Source organism: Protopterus annectens, chromosome 15.part0 (genome assembly GCF_019279795.1).
Source record: "Protopterus annectens isolate FY-2018-M chromosome 15.part0, PAN1.0, whole genome shotgun sequence".
Lineage (NCBI taxonomy): Eukaryota > Metazoa > Chordata > Ceratodontiformes > Protopteridae > Protopterus > Protopterus annectens.
Window position 1 is genome coordinate 407677178 of NC_056749.1, and position 24189 is coordinate 407701366.

Below are 24189 nucleotides of genomic sequence, written 5' to 3' on the forward strand. Positions count from 1 at the left end.
TGATTCCTCCGGCCAAAGCCACGTTGACCACGGACGCTTCTTGCCTCGGGTGGGGGGGCATTGTTCAGGCAGATCCGTTCAAGGCACGTGGACGCCCCTAGAGACCGCATTACATATCAACATCCTAGAGATGAGGGCGGTGCTTTTGGCGTTGCAAGCTCTCCACGACCTTTTTCCCATAGGGACTATTGCAATCCAGACGGACAACATGTCAGTAGTCTGGTATATAAACAAACAAGGAGGGACCAGATCTTATCCCTTGTGTCGAGAAGCCATGAGAGTGTGGGAATGGGCGATTTCCACCAACCGCTTTCTGATAGCAACGCACATTCCGGGGCGGTCCAACATATTAGTGGACAAGCTAAGTCAAGTGTTCCTCACTCCATACGAGTGGTCTCTGAATCCATCTGTTGCAAAGCAGATCTTCCACAAATGGGGTCAGCCTCGCTGCGACCTTTTTGCTTCTCCTTTAAACACAAAATGCAGCGAGTACTTCACGATAGTTCCCCCCAGAGGGGAGACCCCTAGAGACGCTCTAGTCCATGCTTGGCCTCCCGGACTCCTTTATGCTTATCCCCCCCTCCCACTTATGATGAAATTCATCCAGAAAGTCTGTCGGTTGGGGAGCAGAGTTATCTACATAGCCCCATTCTGGCCTCGACAGATCTGGTTCCCCTTTCTGCGGTCTCACAGTGTGGCTCCCCCATGGATTCTGGATCCCAGTCCAGACCTAATCTCGCTCCCAGCGAGATGCCATACCCCAAACCTGGTCAATCTCAAACTTGCTGCTTGGTTGATCCAGTTCCATTAATGGCTAGGACTCCCAGTATCTCATCCCCCGTTAAGGCCATTCTGGTGGCGGCTCATAAACCATCTACCAGGAAACTTTACAACAGTAAATGGAAACGTTTTTCCATCTGGGTCAAAGATAAAGAATTGGACCCCTTTACTGTCCCTATTCCGACTATTCTGGACTTACTTTCCCTGCTTTTTAGACAGGGAGCAAGTGCCTCCACAGTCAAAGTGCAGTTGGCGGCCATCTCCCATTTTCACGTGGGGGACGGCATAGGCTTCTTAACATCTACTAAGTTGTGCAAAACCTTCTTAAGAGGCATTTTTCTTTTGAAACCACCTGTCAAGACTGTGGTTCCCCCATGGGATCTCACTCTGGTCTTACAAGCCTTAACAAGACCACCTTTTGAGCCTGCGGCCTCGGTTCCGTTAAAGTTCTTGTCTTGGAAAACCGCTTTCTTAGTGGCTATTACTTCAGCCAAGAGAGTTTCAGAATTACAAGCTCTCTGTATCAAACCTCCGTACCTTATTTTTCACAAAGATAGTGTCCCTCAGGACTAACCCGTCTTTCTTGCCTAAGGTGGCTACAGAATCAAACATTAATCAGTCAATAAATCTTCCTGTATTTTTCCCAAATTTTCACAACAAGGAGAATATACGTTGCACAAATTGGATGTACACAGACAACTGCGTTTTTACTTGCACAGGACTAGAGAGTTTCGCAAGTCGGACCAGTTTGTTTCTTATGCAAAATCAGCCATGGGCAAGGCAATTGCTAAAGTGACTGTAGCAAATTGGATCTGTCAGTGCATTATACTGGGATACACTTCATCTGGGAAGCCAGCTCTGGTTGGCGTCTGTGCTCATTCCACAAGATCTGTAGCTACCTCAACAGCCTTTTGGTCTAGGGTTCCAGTAGACGATATTTGTTCAGCTGCTATCTGGTCCTCATCTCATACCTTCATTTCTCATTACAAACTGGATATCATTTCCAGGAGTAGGGCTTCATTTGGCTCCGCGGTGCTTAGGAATATCCTTCCGTAAGGACCACCCAGGTTCTTATAGGTTAGCTGGGGACTCTGTCCCACAGATTGCAGATCAAATGAAGTAACTACTTCAGATATAGAAGTTATGTTCTCACCATAACGTTCCATCTGAGTAGATACTTCATTTGTCTGCAACCGACCCCCCCTGCCATCCCCCGAACCTCGGGAATTTTTTTCTGATCATTTGGAGTTGGTTTCTCTCTCGAGTTGGTGAGGCAAAAAAAACGATCTGAGGTAATTTGGTTGGTACTAGGGGATTATGGGTAGGGGGAGGAGCTAGGAGCTCGGAGCTTGGAAAGCTGCCGGATCGGATCCGAGGTCGGATCCGACACCTACAGGTTGCAGACAAATGAAGTATCTACTCAGATGGAACGTTATGGTGAGTACATAACTTCTATTTTGTCCCCTTCCAGCTTCTCAGTTAAAGCAGAAAATCACAGGTTTTCCCTATGTGCTCTGTCCTCTAATTCTGTTATCTTTTAAACCTTTCTTCTTGTGAGGTCTCATATTCGGCCAGCCTTTTCTTCATTTTGACCTCCCGGGTTTTCCAGTTTTATCACTTTATCTGAATATTTGTTTAAAGCTTCATTTTTTTCTAGCTTTTATTGATTGAGTTGATATACTCCATCGGTGTTTCATTTACTTTAGTCAAGTCTGTGTGCATTTGCCCTGTACTTTCCTCTAGGTTACTGGAAGTCATGTCTGGAGCTTGCACTACTTTTTGCTGAACAGCTACAGTACTTTGCTCAGTCATTGTTTATTCATTGTCTCTTGTAGTTGATTTTCCTTCAGGTCTTCTATTTCTTTTTTCCTGGCATCCAGGCAGTGCAGTTACTATCCAATTAACTTACATTTGCCCAGAAATCTAGGTCCATTGGCTTTCTCTGTTAAGTTTCTGTTTTCACACTGGGAGAGCTAGAATTATGTTACTCAATGTGCAGCCATCTTTAAAGTCTTGTAGAAGATCTTTTCAAGTCAAAGTTGCTCACCTGTGTCCAGAAACCTTAAAGTCAGACCACTCTTCCAAGTCTTGACCCAAGATGCTGATGTTTTAGTAGTTGTCAGTTGGTTTTTACCCTGGCCACAGCTGACTGGGTGTCAGTCCCAGTTTTTCCTGGTCTTTTCTCAGGACATTTTCAAAACTGGATCAGGATTTCATAGAGTTTACAAATTCCCAACAGTCCTGAACAATGTCCTCCTGCAGGGATCCCCCTTGCCAAGAGGAGCAGGAAACCATCTCCTAATGGGGGCTCTCATTTCTCTGACTCTGAATTAGGAGTTGAGTTATGTAGACCAGCTTTTCTCCCTTGGATTCTTATTCTGAATATACCCTCTCTTCAGCCCCACTACATATGAGAATTTATCTTTTGTATGTATATTTCATAGGATGTAGGAATATTTCAGCAGGGAGTCTAAAGAGTTCTATCTGGCTCGGAATAGGTACTGACAGTTTTGATCTGTCTTTGGTCCTCTGCTTCATCCTGATGGCTACCCCCAGACTATGATTGACATTGCATCCAGGGTTGACATGGAACTGAATAGTGTACTGGGGGGATCATTGATGTCTACCATCTGTTGGGGTTGTTCTCTTATGGCCTGTACAAGTTATCTCTCTGCTACCCCCCAGCTGTGTGGTTTTGTCCAAGGCGCAGGCATGCAGTGGAGATGTGCATCATCTCGCAGTGCTTCCTTAGTAGCTCAGCCATGTCCCCACCTAATCCTTTCTTTGGACTATGCCTTCTGTATGACAAATCCAGCCTCCATCAAAGAATGTTATGTGGAATGCCCATATAATCATTCTGTTGTTTTTGATAAGCATACTCCATCCCTCCTATGCCAGCAGCTCTAATGCCCGAGCAACTAGTTGAACTTTGCTAATTGAATTCCTGTCGTCTGAGCCATAGTCACTTTTTATCTCTGTACTCCATGGTACTGGTTAGGTACTGACAGTTTCTATGCCTACCTGAACCTAGACACCTAACTATTCTTTCAGTCCTTGAGGTCCTGAATGATGCCTTTAATGCAACATCTTTGCTGCCTAATTTCCAGTTTCTGCCCTCAGGAAGTCAGACCTTTTCTCTAGGATCCACAGATTCCACAAGCACCTCTTTAAGAATCTTTTGAGTAACAGCAGTGGTGTGCCTGGATTCCAGCAAGGGATCAAGTGGGGCTGTATCCAGGAATCCAGTTTCAAATGGCTGTTTGTTGGGAGAGTAGGATGTTCAGCAAGTTTGATAAGAAAACCTGCACCTTTGTTATTGTAGCCATTAGGGCCCTCAACTGCCAATCTCATATGATGGAATTTAGAGTCTGTCCATGAGTAGTTAGGACAGAAGACCGAGGGAATATAGGGCAAGGATCTTAAGAGGTTGATTCTGAATTTGTGCAGCCTCAGTTCTTAGATTGCAAGGCACTCCATGAGGTTTGTCTGTGATACAGTAGAAGCATTGTCTAAATGATGTCACAGGGTCTGTATTGAGGAGATATGCCTGGCTGAGGAGTCTGAGGTATTCAAAAAGCTGGAGAAAAATGGGTAAAGAATGCAGTCTGTCAAGGAGCTCTTTCAAACCCCTCCACTTGGTATGCTAGGAACTACTCAAGGAAAAGTTGTTCTTTTCTACCCAGACAGGGTAACGACAAAACCCATATAGGGCAAATTCCATAAATAGTAGCAAATTGACTCCAAAGGTCGACTTTGGGAGCCTGAAGTCCCAAGCATCCATGGGGGAATCAGCTACAACTTTCCACCGAAACCTCCCTTTCAGCTTCCTAGAAACCACATTTCAACCTCCATCTTCCTTTTCTCCTTCTAGACCTTTCCCCCCAAAAAATAGGCAAGCTGGCTGTTTTTGCAGACAAGTAGGATGACGTTATCCAATTTAGACGTTTCTTGCAGATCTTAAGGTCAGGCAACACTGAATCTCCTTCTATTCTCATGTTGCAGTATTTTTCACCTTAGGGATTTGCTGACTGCAGCACCAGACAGCCGGCCAGTATACCAAAGTCTTGAAAATCAGGGGTACGTGCGACGTTGCATGTAAGAGCCATAAACTGACGCCGGCTATATCTGTGGTTGCCTGCATGTACCCAATTCAGAACTTTTCTGCAGCAGTGTGTTTCAGATGTCTGATCGCCAGCTCTAGTAATCTGGCATTTGTTTGACTTCGGCCATCTGTTTTTGATGATCGCTCCTGGCTGTCTGCATTCAGATAAGTACCATTGTGGGGTTTTTGCTTGTTTTTTTACCTATTTCAGATGTATGCTATCTAGGAAGGGAAAGTGTGTTTGTGGAAGTCAAATTCCACATAAGGACATGCACGATCAGTGTTTATTCTGTTTAAGGCCAGGTCACGACTACAAGTCCTGTGATATCTCCCAATCTTTTGTATCTAAAAACCTTAGAAGCCATTTGTTAGCTTTAGATCTTTATTTGGAGAATCAGCGACTTCGATGCTTGGCATCTGAGATGCAAGGTGGAGCTGGCACCTCTGATGAGTCCCCAAGGAAGAAGGCTAAAAAAGTTAGGCTCGACGTCCAAGCTGTGACTCAGGAATCCAGTGAGAGCCTGTTAGCCCAGGATCTCTCCAGACTTCGGATACTTCCCTGTTACCGGGAACCAAAATGGAAGCCGGTGCAGCAGGTATCTAGAGTATGTCCACTGAGGCTTTACAACTATCAGCTCCTGATGGTGAGGGGAAGCCATGGCTCGTGGTGTCTGAGGGGCCTTCTACTGCCTTGCCATCCATTCCGTCAGCAGCCAGGCCTTCTGCTGGTCCTGCTCCTTCCACCTCTTTAAAAAGGATATGGAAGGAAAAACACGGGGCTAAAGATCCTACTTCAGCTTGGGAGACCTTTTCCCAGTCTTTATTAAAGGCCTTTCAGGTACTCCAGACCCAGATTCCCCAGTCACGCCCGACCACTTGTTTCACAGGAAGAATCTGAGGAAGACTGTTCCTCCTCTGATGAATCCCTAACATGTTGTTCTAAGATTGACTCCCCTAAGGATTTTGATACTCTTGAAGAAGAAGAGACCCTCACTCCTGACTCCCCAGGAGAAGGTTTCTTTTTTGGGGATACTATTTCCCTACTTAGGCATCATTTTAAGTGGGAGGCCTCAGATGTTTCTGAGACCAAGAAAAGATATTTTGAACTCCTGCAGATGGAGCAGCCCTCACCATCTGCGGTTCCTCCTGTACTTCCAGCTTTCCAGGATGCATTCTTAGCTGCTTCCCAGAGCCCAGAGTCCCAGCCTCCTGCTAACAAGACACCAGACAGATTTCATAAAGTGTCTGCAAAGGAGCAGCATCTTTTTAAGAATCTGTAAGCAGATCCTGCTGCTGTTGCAGTTTCAGCTGACAAGTCTTCAAGACCGCTACCCTTTTCTTCTCTTTTTCCCACTGATAAGAATAGTAAATTTATGGATAGGTTGGGGAAGAAGATACGTATACTTTTTCCACCTTGGACATAAGAGCAATTAACTATCAAACTCATATGGCCAAGTTTGCTCTGGATTCCCTGACCAAGGCCTCTACTCTGCTGTCTGACAGTCTGACATGCCTGACTCACCGGTCAAGACTCAACTGGACACCCTTCTGAACACGGTATCCCAGGTAACTAGACCCTCAATCAAGTGCAGCTATGATGCTGTTGATGCCTCTTCCAAATTGGCTGCATCTGGTTCTGTGTTAAGGAGGTTCTCATGGTTGAGACTCCAACCTTTGCCCTTGGATGTCCAAACAAAATTAGATAGATTAGTTAGATGCTCCTTTGGATAAATCAGCACTCTTTGGATCTGCATCTACAGAGCTACTTAAGTCACTGCAGGAAAAAAGGGAAAGACTAGCAGAATCTAAAATATTTACCGGTGTCACCAGTTCTCAGGTTCCATAGGAACTACCCCAAAAACCCAGCTTCATTAAGAGGCAGCCCTCCCATTCCTCTGTTGCTCATTCCAGGGGACGAAGACAACATAGGAAACAGCCTGCTCCTAGATCTTCATCCACCTCAACACCTTCATCCTTTTGGAGGCAGCCAGACCCAGGTAGAACTCCTCCGCTGTGACTCTCTTCCCTTACCCACCTCCACCCCCTCTCCCTATGCCTATCCCTACCCTCCTGGGAGAAAATTACCAGAGACAGATGGGTGCTCTCCATCATTGAGAGAGGATATTTCATGACTTGGTGGGAATCACCATTCCAGGGAGTTCCACAACCTCTACCCAGTCAGTGTTCTCAATTCCCCACCATCCTGAAACAAGTCCTCTCATAGAGCACTATAAAAGCAGTTACCCGTAGATCAATTAGCCAATGGGTTTTACCCCAGGATATTTTTGGTACCAAGAAAAGATTGTCTTTGGAGACCCAGTCTCGACCTATCCTTCCTCAAGGTGCCTACCTTCAAAATGCTCTCATTACAGCAGTTTCTTCCTCTTATTTCTCAGCAAGTCTTCATGGCCTCCCTGGATCTGAAGGTTACTTACCTTCACATCCCTATTAATCCCACTCACAGGAAATGTCTTTGTTTCTCAGTGGGTTCCTCACATGGGTTCCTCACATTTTTTCAGATGTTCTTCGTGTTTCACTGTTGCAGTCATTACATTAGGGTTATCTGCTTGCAGGCAGTTGTCAGTCAGCCTGATTATCAAAGTCTTGGGTCCTGCTTCGGTTGCTGTCTCATCTTCCATGACTTCTGGTAGTCAGAGGTGTAAAGCATGCAGCCGACGCCATTACATCAGTCTTTCTTGCAGTGCAGTGCCCGAAGCAGAAGCAGTTTTCAAGTGCCAGTTGGCCGACTCCTGAAATTTTAGTTTGCAAATTTCAGATCCAAAGTCTTCAACAAAGCTAAGTAGCTAGTTGGGGATTCTTTTTCTTGCTCTAAACCGATATCAGTAAAAGATAACAATTGCATTACTTGTGGAAAGCAAATACCTCATAAAGATTTTTATTCGTACTGCATTCCTTGCTTAGGCCCAGACCACGATGTCCCTTGCTGTCTGTTTTGTGCTTTATTCAATCCTCAAACTATTTGTCGTCTGTTCATTTTCACATCTAACTATTTTGCTTCTCGGTTCAATTATCCAGAAATGGCTTCGGTAAGCCACCCGACTACCGACATTCCGAAAAAACACAAAGATAAAGACAGAGAAGAGACCGCATAGGTCCAAAGCTGCCAATGACACTTCCGTTAAGCTAGTTGCCAGTTTGACGGTACTCAGTGAGGCGCTTTCGCAGCCCCTGATACCTGCTACTTCAGATTCGCAGGCTGGTATGCTGTGAGATGCTTCGACTATGGAACCTGCTGATGTCTCTACCTTGGATGGGTCCGGAGCCGCTGTGCAGGCACCGGCTTCTGAGGGTGTATTCAGGCGTACTGACTTGCATATTAAACTAATGCCGTCTTCTTCAAGGCCTAAAACTCTATCCACGCCCAGACCGCATGGTCAGGCCCCTATACCTAAAAAACAAATAAGAATGGCTGAAGACCTTATTACTCTCATCAGGGGGAAGCCACCCTTCTCCTTCTGAGACCTAGAGCTGATTTTCCTTCCGATTCTTCTGATCAGGACTCTGAAATTTCTGTTTCTTCTGATGACCAGGATTTTCCCTTATCTACCTATGAGGATTCTGATGCAGAGGACTCAATTCCTTCTGCTTTCCCTCCAGAAGATTTCTATTTTGGTGAAACTTTGCATTCTCTTAGGGAGCATTTCCACTGGGAAAGCCAGGATTACTCTGACTCCAAAAAGAGGCTTAGGGAATTCTTACTCCTACCTCAATACAGGCCTTTAGCTATCCCTCCTGTACTGGACATTGTAGATGATGCCTTCTTAGAATCTAGCCTGGCCCCAGACACTTTACCAACAGCTCCCAGGAAACCTGACCGGTATTAGAGTACCTGACTCTCGCAAGTTCCTCTTTAAGAATCCTACTGTGGATCCAGAGACCATTTCACAGGGGCCCAAAGGCATTAAGGCTACTACTACCAAAAGCCCTAACCCCTCTGATAGAGAGTCCAGGGCCCAGGACAGATGGTGTAAGAAGGTATACACTTCTGCTACTTTGGCCATTAGGGCCTTAAACTGCCAGTTTAATATGTTAAAGTATCAGCAGCATATTAGTGGACTGCTTAAAAAGAAAATTATGTTGATTCCTGATTATGCTGAAAATAAAGAATTACAGGATTTAATGCATGCTGAACAAGTTGGTTAACATACTTTGCAATGTGGTTTTGATTCATTAGAGGCATCTTGCAGGGCTGCTGTCACTGGGTCTGTACTTAGAAGGCATGCTTGGCTTAAGGAGCAAACTTTGCCAGGTCATGTTAAAGCTAAATTGCTGGATTCTCCCTTAAACCAAGACCGCCAATTTGGCAACAAAGCAGAAGTAGTACTTAAAAAGATTGTTGAAAAAGCTAAATCTATGCAAACTGTTAAAGATTTCCTGCAAGTACAGCCTCTCAGATTTAGTAGGCACTGGCCTTCTAAGAATTGGTCCTTTCCTGTCTCTTCCAGGCCTTCTCAGTCCAAACCCAGGACCAGCAGACCACCCAGGCTTCAGCCTCAAGGTACGCGCAGGCCTAAGCAGTGGGGGGCTCCCACTTCCAAAGCTGGAAGTAGTAAGACACACCCAGCTATGGTAAACTATCACAATGACTTAACCTTAAATCTTCCAAGCCGTGCTCAACTGACTGTTTCTGTAGGGGGAAAGATCACCCTGCATTGCAGAAAACTGGGAATTCATTACCCAGGACAAATGGGTTTTAAATATAGTTACCCAAGGTTACAGATTCCACTTCCAATCCTTACCAACACCAAACGGTTGGCCAGACCTACCCCCAAATCAGTGGGCAGAGGCTCAAAAGCAGGTTCTCTCTCTCCTAAGTATTAAGGCCATTTAACCTGTCCCAGAAGAGGAATGGGGGTGAGATTTTTACTCGACTTTTCCTGGTACCAAGAAAAGACAGTTCCTGTCGTCCTATCCTGGACCTGTCTATCCGAAACACTTTTTTGGTAATCCCAAAATTCATAACGCTAACTCTTCATCAGCTGCTTCCCATTCTAGGCAAAAATGCCTGGTTGGCAACATTGGATTTAAAGGAAGCTTACTTGCACATCCTAATAAGGGAATCTTGCAGAAAATACCTACCGCTTCAGAGCAGGCTACATGCACTATCAGTTCTCTGCACTGCCCTTTGGCTTATCTACTGCACCCAGGGTATTCACAAAGTGCCTAGCTCCAGTCATTGCATTCTGCAGGCAAAGAAATATTCAAATATGCCCATACCTGGACGATTGTCTAATTCAGGCAGAAAGCCAGGACATACTATTCATTCATCTGGTATTTGTAAGGAAACTGCTAACTTCACTGGGGTACACCATAAGCAAAAATAATTCACACCTACTACCCTGCTAACTTCCTGGGAGCAAGCTTGAATACAACTTCCCAAATGGCCTACCTCATGCCAGAGAAACAAGTTTATTTGACAGCCTACTTCAAACTACTGGCCACAAAGACCCAGCTATCCCCAAGGAAAATACTGTAAGCCCTGGGGTTCATGGCCTCTTGCATTCTACTAATTCCATATGCAAGACTGCATATGAGGAAACTACAATGGTATCTAAAACGCCCATGGTGTTGGCATTCTCAGGACCTAGAATCAATGATCCCTATCATTCCTTGTATAAAGACAGAGTTCCTTTGGTGGGCAGAGGCCTGTCACCACAACAGGGGACTGCCATTCATTCTACCCCCTGCCACCCAAACCCTGACAGACGCATCAGACTATGCATGGGGGACTCACTTGGCAGGGCAGTGCATTCAGGGCAAATGGAACCCAAGACAAATGCACCTGCATATCAATCAAAAAGAAATGTTAGCTGTACAGATTTCTCTGGCAGCCTTCAAGGACCACATTCTTCCAGGACAATTATTGGTAAAGACTGACAACGCCACTGTTATGTGGTACATAAACAAGCATGGGGAACCCACTCATACACACTCTGCAGACTAGCAATGGCTCTGTGGAACACAGCCTTGAGCTACCAAGTGCACCTACAAGCTCAATTCCTGCCAGGCAAGCTAAATACACTGGCAGATGACCTAAGCAGAAATCTCATGGACCCACACAAGTGGAAACTGGAACCAAAGATATTCAACATTTTGAGAAACAAATGGGGGAGCCCAGAGATAGACCTGTTTGCCTCTCCCCAGAACTACCAATTGCACAAATTTTGCACAAGGACTCCCCACAGATAAGCTTGGAAAGTGGATGCCCTGTCCTTCACCTGGAAAAACCTATCAGTTTATGCCTTCCCCCCTCTTCCTCTCCTCTCCAAAGTTCTACTAAAGATCAAACAAGACAAAACAAGGACAATACTCATTGCACCAGACTGGCCATGCCAACACTGGTACCCCCTCTTGCGCAGTGTGTCACTGCTGGAACCATGGCACCTGCCTCAGACCCCTTCCCTGCTGTCCCAGCAGGAGGACCAGATTCTGCACCCCAGTTGCAAACCCTGAACCTTGCAGCCTGGCTAATTACCTGAGCCCTTCATTACCATCCCTGAGTAAGCAAGTGATGGATGTCACTCTGGAGGCAAGGAGGCCTAGTACTAGAAAATCCTATACTGTAAACTGGAAAAGATTCTGTTCCTGGAGCCAAACTCAGGGGATGGGCACAACAGTGCCCAATTTAATGCATATTCTTCAATACTTAACTGAGATCCTTCACAAGGGCCTTTCCTTCTCTTCCATTAAAATTCATGCCTCGGCCATTTCAGCACATTATAATATGGAGACCACCCCTCTTCTGTCATACCCTGCTGAAGCAATTCCTCAGAGGGGCCAAAAACTTAAAACCACCCGGGAGAGCCCGTACTCCAGCCTGGGACCTTAACTTTGTATTGGAAAAGCTCACTCTACCTCCCTTTGAGCCAGCTGCAACTGCAGAGTTGAAATTCCTTTCTTGGAAAATAGCCTTCCCTCTAGCCATCACTTCAGCAAGAAGGGTGTCTAAATTACAGGCCCTCATGGCAGTGGAGCCTTTCATCATCTTTCATGCAGACAAGGCTATCCCTCAGGACCAATCCTTCTTTATGCCCAAGGTGGTATCCAGTGTGGCCCTTAATCAGTCCATTCATTTGCCAACCTTCTTTTCTAATCCACAGAACAAAGGGGAAAGAATACTGCACTCCTTGGACGTGCACAGGCAACTTAGATTTAACTTGAACAGGACGAAGCCTCTCAGGAAATCTGAACAGCTGCTGGTAGTATTTGCTGCAGGGGCAGAGAGGAAGGCCATTTCAAAGGAAACCATTTCTAAGTGGATAGGCCATTGCATTCATTTCTGCTATAAGCACCGTGGAAAACCTACCTCTCAGGGGATGAGACCCCATTCCGCCAGGGCTGCATTTACTTCTACAGCCTTTCTCAGAGGTGTTCCTACCAGGGACATCTTAAAAGCTGCTACCTGGAGTTCTGTACATACCTTCACCAAGTATTACTACTTGCCAATTTTTTCTAAATCCAGAGCTGGTTTTGCCACTGCAGTCTTGCAGGGCCTAACAGCTGGTCCTAATGCTCTCTAACTGCCTCCTCCCTTCCTTAGTTTTGGGAATCTACCCAAATGTAATGACTGCAATAGTGAAACACAAAGAACATAGTACAGTTGTGTACACTTACCATAAATGTAGATGTTTGAGTGTATTCACTCTTGCAGTCCTGATTACCCTCTCTCCAGCCTCCTGACTTCTGCTGGCTATGCCTTTCCTCTTGCTTACCGTATTTAAGCTTTCTGGTGTATTTGCTTTTTGTTGGAGGTGTAAACTTGTATATAATTGCCTCCCATTATGGGGGCACCTGACATCTGGGGCAAGAAAAACTGATGTAATGGCTTTGGCTGCATGTTTTATACCCCTGACTACCTGATGTCATGGAAGATGAGACAGCAACCAATGCAGGACCCAGGACTTTGATAATCAGGCCGACTGAGGGCTGCTTGCAAGCAGATAACCCAAATGTAATGACTGCAACAGTGAATACACTTGAACATTTACATTTATGGTAAGTGTACATAACTGTACTTTGTCTGCCTTGCCCTTTGGACACTCCACAGCCCCAAGAATATTCACCAAATGTATATCCCTGGTCATTGCATACTGTAGACTGCAAGGCATACTTGTTTTCCTGGGGTGTAGGATAATGACAGACTTGATGTCAGTCTTTGTCCCTACCCAGAAAGGGAAATTTCTTACCAAATTTTTCCAAACCTTCCTACCACTACCATCCATCTCAGCCAGAGAATTCCTGATAATCCTGGGATTCATGGCTTCCTTGATCCCCACGATCCCTTTAACCAGGATGCACATGAGGAAGTTTTAACCACAGACTCATCAGACTATGCCTGGGGTGCTCACCTGGACAGCAGGTGCATTCAGGGCCACTGGAGCCCAAACCAAATAAATCTGCACATCAACCAAAAAGAGATGCTAGCTGTTCAGCAACCTCTGACAGCTTTCAGATCCTTGTTATCTCCGGGGCCTCTACTAATCAAAACCGACAACACCACAGTAATGTGGTACATAAACAAGCAGGGGAGAACCCACTCTGCAGGCTAGCCATGACCCTTTGGAACATGGCCTCAGCCATGCATATTCATCTGAAAGCTCAATCCCTGCCAGGCAACCAAAACTCTCTGGCAGACAACTTAAGCAGAAATCTTCTAGATACACGAGTGGCAGTTAAACCGCAACACCTTCAACTTTGTGACCCAAAAATGGGGTACCCCAAAGGTGGACCTATTTGCCTCCCCATACAACCACCAGCTCAGCAAATTCTGCACCAGGGAACCTCACAGCAAGGCCTGGAAAGTGGATGCCCTATCCTTCCATTGGGCAAATCTTTCAATTTATGCATTTCCCCCTCTACCTCTTCTTACCAGAGTATTACTCAAGATAAGTGAGGAAAGACCAAGAGCAATCCTGATTGCCCCAGACTGGCCACGCCAACACTAGTACCCATTACTGCGCAGCCTGTCCCCGTTGCCTCCATGGCACCTCCGTCAGATTCCAACTTTCCTGACTCAGTAGGAGGGAGAGTTCTTGCATCCACAGTTGAGACCCTGAACAAAGCAGCCTGGCTTATTCTTTGACTTCTCCTCAAGTGGTAAGCAAACAGGTCCTGGAATGTCATACGTGAAGCCAGACGGCCCAGTACTAGAAAATCCTATGCTGACAAGTGGAAAGGTATTGTTCCTGGATCCAGACTAAAGGAGCTGACCCAGCACAGCCCTCCTTACCTCCCATCCTGGATTACGTAGCAGAACTGCTCCACAGGGGCCTATCCTTCTCTTCCATTAAAATCCATGCCTCTGCCATCTCTGCACATTACAGCACTGAGCCCACCTCTCTTCTCACACCCTCTCATCAAACAGTTCCTGAGAGGGGCTAATAACTTAAGGCCACCAAGAAGAGCCCCTACCCTTGCTTGGGACCTTAACTTTGTGTTGGAAAAGCTCACGCGCTCCCCCCATTTGAGCCTGCAGCTTCAGCGGAGTTAAAATTTCTCTCTTGGAAAACAACCTTGCTTCTGGCCATCACTTCAGTTAGAAGAGTGTCTGAGCTACAAGTACTTATGGCTATGGAACCTTTCATCATTTTTCATGTTGTCAGGGTCTCCCACAGGACTATCCCAACTTTCATGCCTAAAGTGGCGTCCAGTGTGACTCTCAACCAATGTATTAATTTGCCCACCTTTTTCCCTAAACCTCAAAATAAGGGGAGAAAGGATCCTGCACTCTTTAGATGTGGACAGACAGCTCAGATTCTACCTGGATAGGACCAAGTCCTTTAGGAAATCTGACCAGTTACTAGTCAGCTTTCCACCACGGGCAGAGGGCAAAGCCATATCAAAACAAACCATCCCCAAATGGGTAGCACCCAGCATCCATTTCTATTGGAAACACCATGGGAATCCACCCCCACTGGGGGTCAGAACACATTCTACTAGGGCAACTTCAACCTCTACAGCCTTTCTCAGAGGGGTCCCTACAAGGGACATCTTGGAAGCTGTAACATGGAGTTCTGTTCATACCTTCACCAAGCATTACCATCTGCCTATCTTTTCAAAATCCAGGGCTGACTTTGCAACTGCAATCCTGTAGGGCATACGAGCCAGCCCCAACTCTTCTTGACTGCCTCCGACCGTTCCTCAGCTTTGGGAATCATCCCAAGTGTGATGACTGCAACAGTGAAACACGACGAACATAGTACAGTTGTATGCATCTACCATAAATGTATATTCACTGTTGCAGTCTTGGTTTCCCACCCTCTAGCCCCCTTGTCTCTCCCCCTCACTTTTACAGGGCTTATTGGTATTTACTTTCTACTGGTGGTGTTACTCCACCATAACTTAGCTCCTTATTGGAGACTCCTGACATTTGGGGCAAGAAAAACTGATGTAATGGGGTCGGCTGCCTATTTTCATACCACTGACGACCTGACATCAGTCCTGGAGCGACAGCAACCGACGCAGAAATACTAAGCCTCTGGTATTCAGGCTGACTGAGGGCTACCCCTGGCAGGATAACCCAAGTTTGATGACTGTGACAGTGAATACACTCGAACATCTACATTTATGGTAAGTGTACACAACTGTACTTTCTGAATTGGGTACGTGCATACGTCACAGATATAGCTGGCGTCAGTTTGTCTCTTACATGCAACGTCGCATGTACCCCTGATTTCAAGAGTTTGGTATACTGGCGGATGTCCGGTGCTGCAGGCAGCAACTCCCTAAGCTGAAGAATACTGCAACATGGAAGAGAAGGACATCTATGGTTATGGTAAGTTCTTACACAAGTATTCTTTCCCAGGTATTATAACTGTAACCAGAGAACAGTTGGAAGTTTTCATGGCAGAGGGAGCCATACAGTTAGTACCCAAAAGAGAGAGAGGGAGGAACAGAATTTTACTTGATACCCTTCCTGGTCCCAAGAAAAGAAGACTTTCGGAGAGTCTTACTTAACCTTCAAGGCTAAACAGATGCTCGTTAGCCTCAAAGTTTAGAATGTTGACCCTTCCCAGTCTTTTCTAATCTTATCTGATTGATTCATATAGTTATGAAATATTTTGTGACCTACTAATCCCTTTTTAAACAGCTGCTTCTGTTCTAGGTTCAACTAAAAACTCTACCAGAGCAAGTCTTTTACTTAAGGTTTTCCCTATCCCTTTCTCTTTGCCTGCCTCTGATATTAATCGTAGGCAGGGAAAACAGTCTTTAGCCTGCAGCCCAAATGTCATCTTGGCCTCATCCCACTTTATTACCTTTTCCCTCTTCATTTGCTTTCAATACCTTGGTTCCTTTGCCTTTTTTTTGCTGTAAATTACAGCTCCTTTTTGCCTATTTTCTTTACCCTACAGATTGCACAGCCAAGAAAAACATGCTGCAACTATTCAGACAGTGAAGGAAGGAAAGAAAATAGCAAGAGGTAGGATAGCAGTACCCATTAAATTGCATGCTTCAGTATTTACAGTTAACAGCAAACTAGAACTACTGTCACCAGAAATGTATCATCTTGAGTAAAACATTTTGTCCACAGAAAACTTCAGGTCCAGCATATATGAAAAACAAAGTTTAGTTTGTAACGCACATCATTGTGCAGTCGTTTGTCTTTTTTCTTTTTGAGACTGACCTATAAGTCATGATTGATGGGTTCATTGTTCACATTTCTGAGCTTTTATTGAGTAGTGCATTGGAAACAGTAGTGCATTAAATGTTTTCTAGCAAGGTTGCAGGAGGATCACTTGCTGAAAGGAGTTTTTGAATCCTGTCCATGCCAATAGGTGACTTAGTTGTGCATCTCTATACACTTTGGTGCAGTTTAACAGTAGAAACATCTTAAAATTTTATTAACTGTAGTTGGGAAAGCAAAATATTGCCTTTGCTAATGCATTTAATTGATATGAACACATTGCTCAGCTAGGCTACACTTCATAAGGTGCTGAGCTACTGACATGAATGTGCTAGCCATTGTATTGGCTACAAAGTTAGTGTTAATGTGTTTTTGTTAGATTCCCACCAGTTAGTGTGCTGTTGCATTACATTTTGCATTTATAATTTGAAAGGCATGCTTTTCAAGCATGTAGTAATATGTACTTCTTCAGGATGTTTTATGTGGACCTAATTTTAGTTTTTTTTAACAGGGGACAACTTTCGTAGTATAATAGATGATGCCTGGTGGTTTGGGACAGTGAGCAGTCAGCAACCCCTTCAGTTTGAATATCCCGACAGCTTGTTCCAGTGCTATAATGTGAGGTATGACATCAGTGCAGTGTTTGTACCAGATGCTTAATCCATCAAGTATTGCATTATATTTTGCTAAATTTGCTGTTGCATTAACAGCCTTGATCATGTATTGTTTTCACTTAGAAATGTGTGATTTTTATCAAGCAGTCTAAACACAAGACGTTTCTTGGCATTCATCATGTAGTTTGCAGCAGCATGGCTTGGGCGAAAGATATCTGCCTCCCAGCTCCAGCATGTTGGGTTCAGTCATGACTTCCAGTCTGTTTAGCATTTCCTTACGTCCCCCAGTGCCTGTTTGTGGATTTTTCTGGGTACTCATTTACTCTTGACTTTGTAGAATCTGGGCATATTGCTGAAAATGATCTGTGGACCAGTTCACTTACCCAAGTAACAAATAGTAAAATAAATTAATTTAGTCAGTAAATGGCACCATTTTAGCAAAACTTTTCAAATAGTGTTTTACAAAGACTAGCCTCTTCATAGAGTCCCTCGCTACAGATATCTGGAAAGTAATACCTGATGTCCAACCATATCGCAATATTCTTTATGAAAGGGATATCTTGCCAAGTGTTGCCCAGTGTCCGGCCAGTATACCAAAGCTTTAGGATTATACAGACTACCACCTTATGCTGTTCAAAGACTTTGCAAGTACCAAGTGAGAAGTAGAGATGACAGAACATTATGACTTTCTACAGCCACCTCTTCCATTATTTTTGTCATCCATTTAACCATTATATCAGCTTGTAAGACACTAATAATTTGCAGGCTGTATGTGACAAATTTATCCTACACATCCCTGGGAGGATGTATGTGCATTTTTGTACCGTCCGCCATTGACTTCTTATGCTTGAAGTTGGCTGTAGGTATATGGCAGTGGCAACTTGACCTAATTTGCTTCAGCTAGAATTCTAAGCACCTGGGTTCCAGGTCAAAAGATTTATGCTGCTACTTTGGTCAGCCTGTGCAGTTGTCTGCTTGTGACTTTTTTGACAACGGGGACATCAATCCAGCCCTTCTAATGGCCTTGTTGACTGAACTTAGTAAAGGCTTATCCCATTTTATACTTGACCAGGTATTATGTTCAGAAACAATAGCAAGGGTTTACAGAAGGCTTGTGTGACTCAGTTAAGTCCACATTCCTCTGTAACATGATTGAATGCATGGAGGTTCGTAAACAGTCTGTGACATCTTTGAGATATGTGATACGCAGGCAGAAGCAACAGAATATGGCTTGGATTTTAGAAATACTGATGGCTTTGTCTGAGGTGTGCCAGGTAATTTTCAACAGCTCCACCAGAATGCTTCCTGTAGTGGTGTACCCTGTTTGAATGACAGGTTAAGGAGAAGTCTGTCACCTAGAAGAGAGAGGACAGGCGGGTTGCTTCTCTCCATTTGTATATATTAAAAAAAAATAAATAAAAAAATAATGCCACTTTATCACAAGTCAGATATGAAATGATGGCTAGTAATCATATAAAGTTCAAGAAACACCTGTGTTGCAATATGCAGGAACTTTTACAGGCTGCATATTATGTCATTCAGCACTTTTAAAGAACTGTATCCTCTCCATATTTTAAGCCACTAGGTAGTTCTCTTGCTGTCTTTCTTTAGTCCTGACATGGGTCAGGAGTTACTCTTGAGAAATGTGTTGGTGCTTTGTATGCTGTAATTCTGGGCAGATGGGTGTCACGTTCGCTGAAGGAGGTATCCCACTCAAGTTTCTCTCTATTCCTGTCTCTCCTGTTTTAATCATTCAGATTTACTTAGGGAACTAATTTGTTCCAAGTTTATCCAGAAGGCAGTTCAGTAGAGTGCTGAATCTCTACAGGACTATGTAGCTCAGAAATTGGATGTGTGGTCTCAGACTTCCATTGCATTTGCCATGTCCACTGCAGATGCCCTGCTTTAACCAAAAAAAAAAAAGTGTTCACTCAAGCATTGCATACAGAAGAAATATGTGGAGACCAGGAACAGTCCATCAGAGTACTAAGCTCCCCACCCTCCAAGTCTTAGTAGCCTCAAAATAGTCGAGGCTCCTTTGCAGCACTTGAATTTAGAGTATGGATGATCTGAGGCTTCTGCCATGTTACTTCCAGAGGATGCCTTGCCTCAGTTGTAGGCATGATCTTCCAAGCAGAGTCCACACTGCTGGTTGTTCTGAAGGCCTCTCTGATGGTGTGTTGTTTTGATGGCTGGGTTATAGTTAGTAAAGGAGGTGTCCTTATGTTAGTCTGTGAGCATGTGTGTGGTACTTATGTCCACCTATGACTAGAGTCCTCCATGCCTATGGCAGTACAGTCCAAGTCAAAATGCACATTCACTGGCTTGTCATAACCTGTGCTGGAAGGGCCCTCTTTCCCATACCACGTCCCAAGCTTTCTCACTGGAATTGTTCAGGCTTTCTGAGGACTTCAGAGTTTAAGATTGAAATAGTGAGCATCTGAAGAACAGTCATTGTCAGAAATCTCTTTTGTGAAAAGGAAGAGGAATCTTTGCTGCCTGAGGATTCTGATGCGTCTTAGTCAGGGGTAGCCGAGTTGTCTTATACAAACCAAATATCCCCTACCACCACCACCATATATTGAGTCTGATACTGAGGGCACCTTATCCTTTGCTTCATCCCAAAGTATGTCTCATTAAGGGGTTACCTTTCATAGAATGAGGTAGAGCTTTAAGCAGATGGCTAAGGAATTTTCCCCAAGCACAGGTAGGGTAGAGAGAGCTTCTGGACCTATCTCAAATAAAGCCATTAGCCATCCTTCCATTCACAGAAGCCTTGGAAGATGCCTTTGCTAATGCGTCATTGTAGCCAAATTCCCAACAACCCCCTATTTTGTGAAAGCCTAACAGCTTTCATGAGATCATTGACTCGCATCATCACTTTTAAGAACCCTATAGGAAAATCCGGTTTGTAGGATTCACTGATCCCAGCAACATACCGCTGTGCTGTCCTGGCTTTTTGGGGGGGCTCTTAATTGGCCGACTTTCATGCTCAAATGCCAGGAGTCTCTCCTCAGCCAGCTAAAAGTGAATGGTGACAGGATAGAAGACAAGGACCTGAAAAGATAAATGCTCCACTTAGGCAGCCCAACTATGCATGTTGCTAAGCAGTCCTTTATATGTAATTTTGATGCGAAGGACACATTATGCAGGCTGGCTACTTTGTAGTCTGTGTTAAGGAGACATGTCTGGTTGAGGAGACTGCCCCTGCCAAGACCATAGCAAAACAGGACGTATTGCTCGACTGGATAAGAAGCTTGTCTTTGGACTTCCTGCAGTAATTATGTTTAAGGGGCTGGAGGGAGAAGGGAAAGGCAGTGTAGTCTTTCAGGCAACTATTTCATTCTTCATCTTTTAGATGTAGTCTAAACTACACATAAAGAACTGGCTAAACCTACCCAAGGCACTATAATTAATCAACCTAATAAAGGCTGCTGTAAGGGTAAGTAGATCACAAAGGAAGTCTGGGAGCCCTCAGGAATGAGACCCAGAGAAGGAACATCTGTGACTTGTCGTCCTACCAACCCCCCCCCCTTTTCAATACCCCTCTTCCAAAAAGGAAGTGACTTCAGGCTGTGGTTGCCACCTGCCTCCTTTTTAGTGGACCGTCCCAATTTTGGCAGTTCCTGTGAAAAGCATCAAAAATGACAAATGCCCTCATACTTTAGGAGAAAAATGTTCTGGTGTTTCAATAAGTAATGTAGAAATCTCAAACACCTTAATATATAGTATGAAACAGTAATGAAAACAAGAGCATTTATATAACAAAAGGTTTTTGTTTTAGGAATAAAATGAAAATAAGTCTTTTGCTCTGGATCATTATATAGCTTGTCCTGCAAAATCTCATGCTTTGGGTAAGACATGTTTTATTTCTTGCATCTGAAAAGATGGTAGCCTTACTTCAACCTCTTTGTGAGCCATTGAGAAACCGTCTTTCAGGCATGTGGATTCTTCAGATCTTAACACAGTATACAAGACTGCAATTTCTAAGCAAACCAAAATTCTCTGGTATTTTTCCGTTTCTCCCAAGGATTAGTTAATCCTCAGTCTCTTCCCTCCTGCAAGTTTTGTCACAGGGGGTCAGAGAGACTTGAGTACCAAAGGGAGAAGCCAGAGGTTTCTATTCCAGACCATTCCTAGTTCAAAGAAAATAAAAAATGAAACACAGTTGTAAAACTTCCAAAATTCAACATGTTAACATTGCAAGGCCTTCTAGCTATTCCCTTTTTCACAAGCTTTCATGGTCACCCTAAGCTTAAAGGATGCATACCTTCACATACCCATAGCCAAGGTGGGCAGTCATTTCCTCAGATTTAGACCACGGGATTTCCATTATCCATTTTCTCCTTTTCCTTTGTTTTTTTTCTACTGCACCAAGGTATTTACAAAGTGGGTTGCTGTAGCAAATGCCTTCTGCAGAACAATGGCATTCACATCTACCTGTATGTGGAGAACTGCCTTATTCACTCTTCCTCCATAGAGGAGATAGGAAGGCTCTACTGTTTACTCTGGCTTCCTTTCCGTACCTGGATATCCCTGTAAACCTACTGAATTCTTTCTAGTGCCCCCAAGATGAGTCTGTTTTTTTTTTTCTGGAAGCAGTGCTGGACACAGAAACAAAAAGCCTTTCTCTCCAGAGGCAAAGTGCTCTCTGTTAACAATACTTCCATGCAGTAGAACAGCATATTGTTGCAGGGGAATTCTGAGTGTGCTTGGATACGTGGCTTCTTCCATTTTAATGGTGATTCTAACAAAGCTGCTCTTCCAGGCCTTTGAGGCACTTAGGCCTACTTCCTCACAGACCTCTTCTGGTCTGCCAGTTTTGAGTCCCATGCCTGCTTCTTTGGACCCCTTGCCCAATCCACAAACACCTAATGAGGATTCTTTGTCTTCCTCTTCACAAGTCCCGTTCATATTCCTCACAACTGGCTTCTCCCTTAGGGTATTGCTGTCCTGAAGAGGACTCTCTTGAAGGTGATTCCCCACCTGAAACTGGTAAAAGGTGAACGGAAACAATAAAAGCCGGCAACTTTGAGAAAATAAAATTGCTTAAAAGTTCTTCAAGTAAAACTGTTTAATGTGAGCGCTTTCGGCTAGAAAATAACCAGCCTTCTTCAGACAAAACAGTTAACAAGCAACAGACAAGTACATTTTATACTTAAACATTTTTCATTGAACATCCCAATTAGAGATTTAAAGACACATTGCATCAACGAAAAATAGGTGAAAAAACACCATAAAAACAATAAGAATAATAAAGAATAAGCAACCAAGCACCATACTACATTAATAAGTTATCCTAATGTAAAAACCTTGTTCCAATAAGAACAAACCTATTAAGATAAACTAATTTATATTTTTTATATATGTATATGTAAAAGTAAATATGAAATGTATCCTATTCAGATCAATATATTAATTATAGTGCAGCATTCAATACAAATAAATACCCAACTTTATATTATGTTAAACATTATGGCAAGCACAATGTTTGATTATGTCCACACCATACCTCAATAATTTAACTATACTGTAAATATTCATAAGTAACCCAATCAAAAAATATATTATTAAATATATAAAATATAGAATATCAAATATCTCAAGTTCAACCAACTCTATGTCCCAAAAATTTAAATTGCAGATAAACCAAATAAGTCAAATCAAAACAAATACATACATATCATCTTTTCAATGACAGCAGTTTAAGAATGCATTTAATGGATACATTCTCATTCAGACCCGGGAAAGTATGAGCTCCCAACCTAATCTGCCATTTTAACTCATCTACTTCCAATTGCACTTGCCATGGTCCCCCTCTAATGCCAAGTGTTCTTTGTTGCAGAATAGCAAATTTAAAACTGTGACCAAGATGATCAATCACATGCTTGGCAAGTGCGTTATTAACATCTCTTTTGATAATGGCATAATTGTGCTCATATATCCGTTGTTTTAGTTTCCTTTCCGTCTTGCCTATATAGAATGCGTTGCATTCATTGCATACTGCTACATATGTTACTGCTGTACTTTCACAATTATATTTGTAATTCAACTTATACATTTTGTTATTGATAAAAACTTGGCTACCAACAGTTATATGTTTACATTGGGGGCACCTCCCACACTTAAACATTCCTATTTTATTCTGACGTACAGTTCTCTTCTTTTCTAAAAGGGACTTTAGATTTTGCCCTCTCCTGTAGGTAATCTTAGGTTCACAGCCCAATCTCTTTAACAAATTTTCATTACCTTTTACAATAATCCAATTTTTGTATAGTGCAGTTCTAACAAGAGCATGGTCCGAAGAAAAAGTGGAGAGGAAACTAGTATGATGAATTATGTTCTGCTGGACCATTCCCAATTGGTGTAAGTTAACCATATTTATCTCGGGGCTTGTGTTATCTAATGGAATCTCAGCCCGGAGTTCTTCCTGGCTTGCTAACAACGGGCTGAAATGCCCAATACTTCTTTTGTGAGTAACTTCATTCTTAATAGCCACTATTACGTGAAGTGGATAACCCTCTATTGAGGAACATAGTTTCTAATAATTGACATTCTAAATCAAAATCTGTGTCATTTGTAATCATACGGGCAGCCCTAACCATTTGCCCTTTAACTACTGCCCTTTTTTGATAATAAGGATGATTACTTGAAAAGTGAAGAAATGAATTTGAATATGTAGGTTTTCTGTAAATTTTACTTTTATAACAAGATTTTGAGCTATCTTTAATTAGAAAAATATCGAGAAAGCTAATGGACTTCTCACCTGTAACATGGGTGAATTCTAAAAAAGTGGTGGTCTTGGAAATATTGTCAATAAATGTTGGTATCTGACCTATATATCCTTTCCAAATACAGAACATGTCATCCTGGTATCTTGTGTACCAGGAGACATGATTCCTGAATAGTGGATCTTTAAATAATAAATTACGTTCCCAAAATGCCATTACGGCATTTGCGAAACTACCACCACATGGGGAGCCCATCGCAACCCCCGATTTTTGTAAATAAAATTTACCCTCAAACGTCATGAAATTATTGTTCAAAAC

General features: G+C 43.5%; 1 protein-coding gene across 1 annotated transcript in view; it reads left to right on the plus strand.

Moving 5' to 3' along the window:
• Positions 1–24189, plus strand: part of BRWD3 (bromodomain and WD repeat domain containing 3) — a 1896258-nt gene that overhangs the window by 1129101 nt on the left and 742968 nt on the right. The window contains exon 27 of the mRNA XM_044057276.1: positions 17038–17149. Within this exon, the coding sequence (XP_043913211.1) occupies positions 17038–17149 (112 nt within the window). The remainder of the gene's footprint in view (positions 1–17037; positions 17150–24189) is intronic.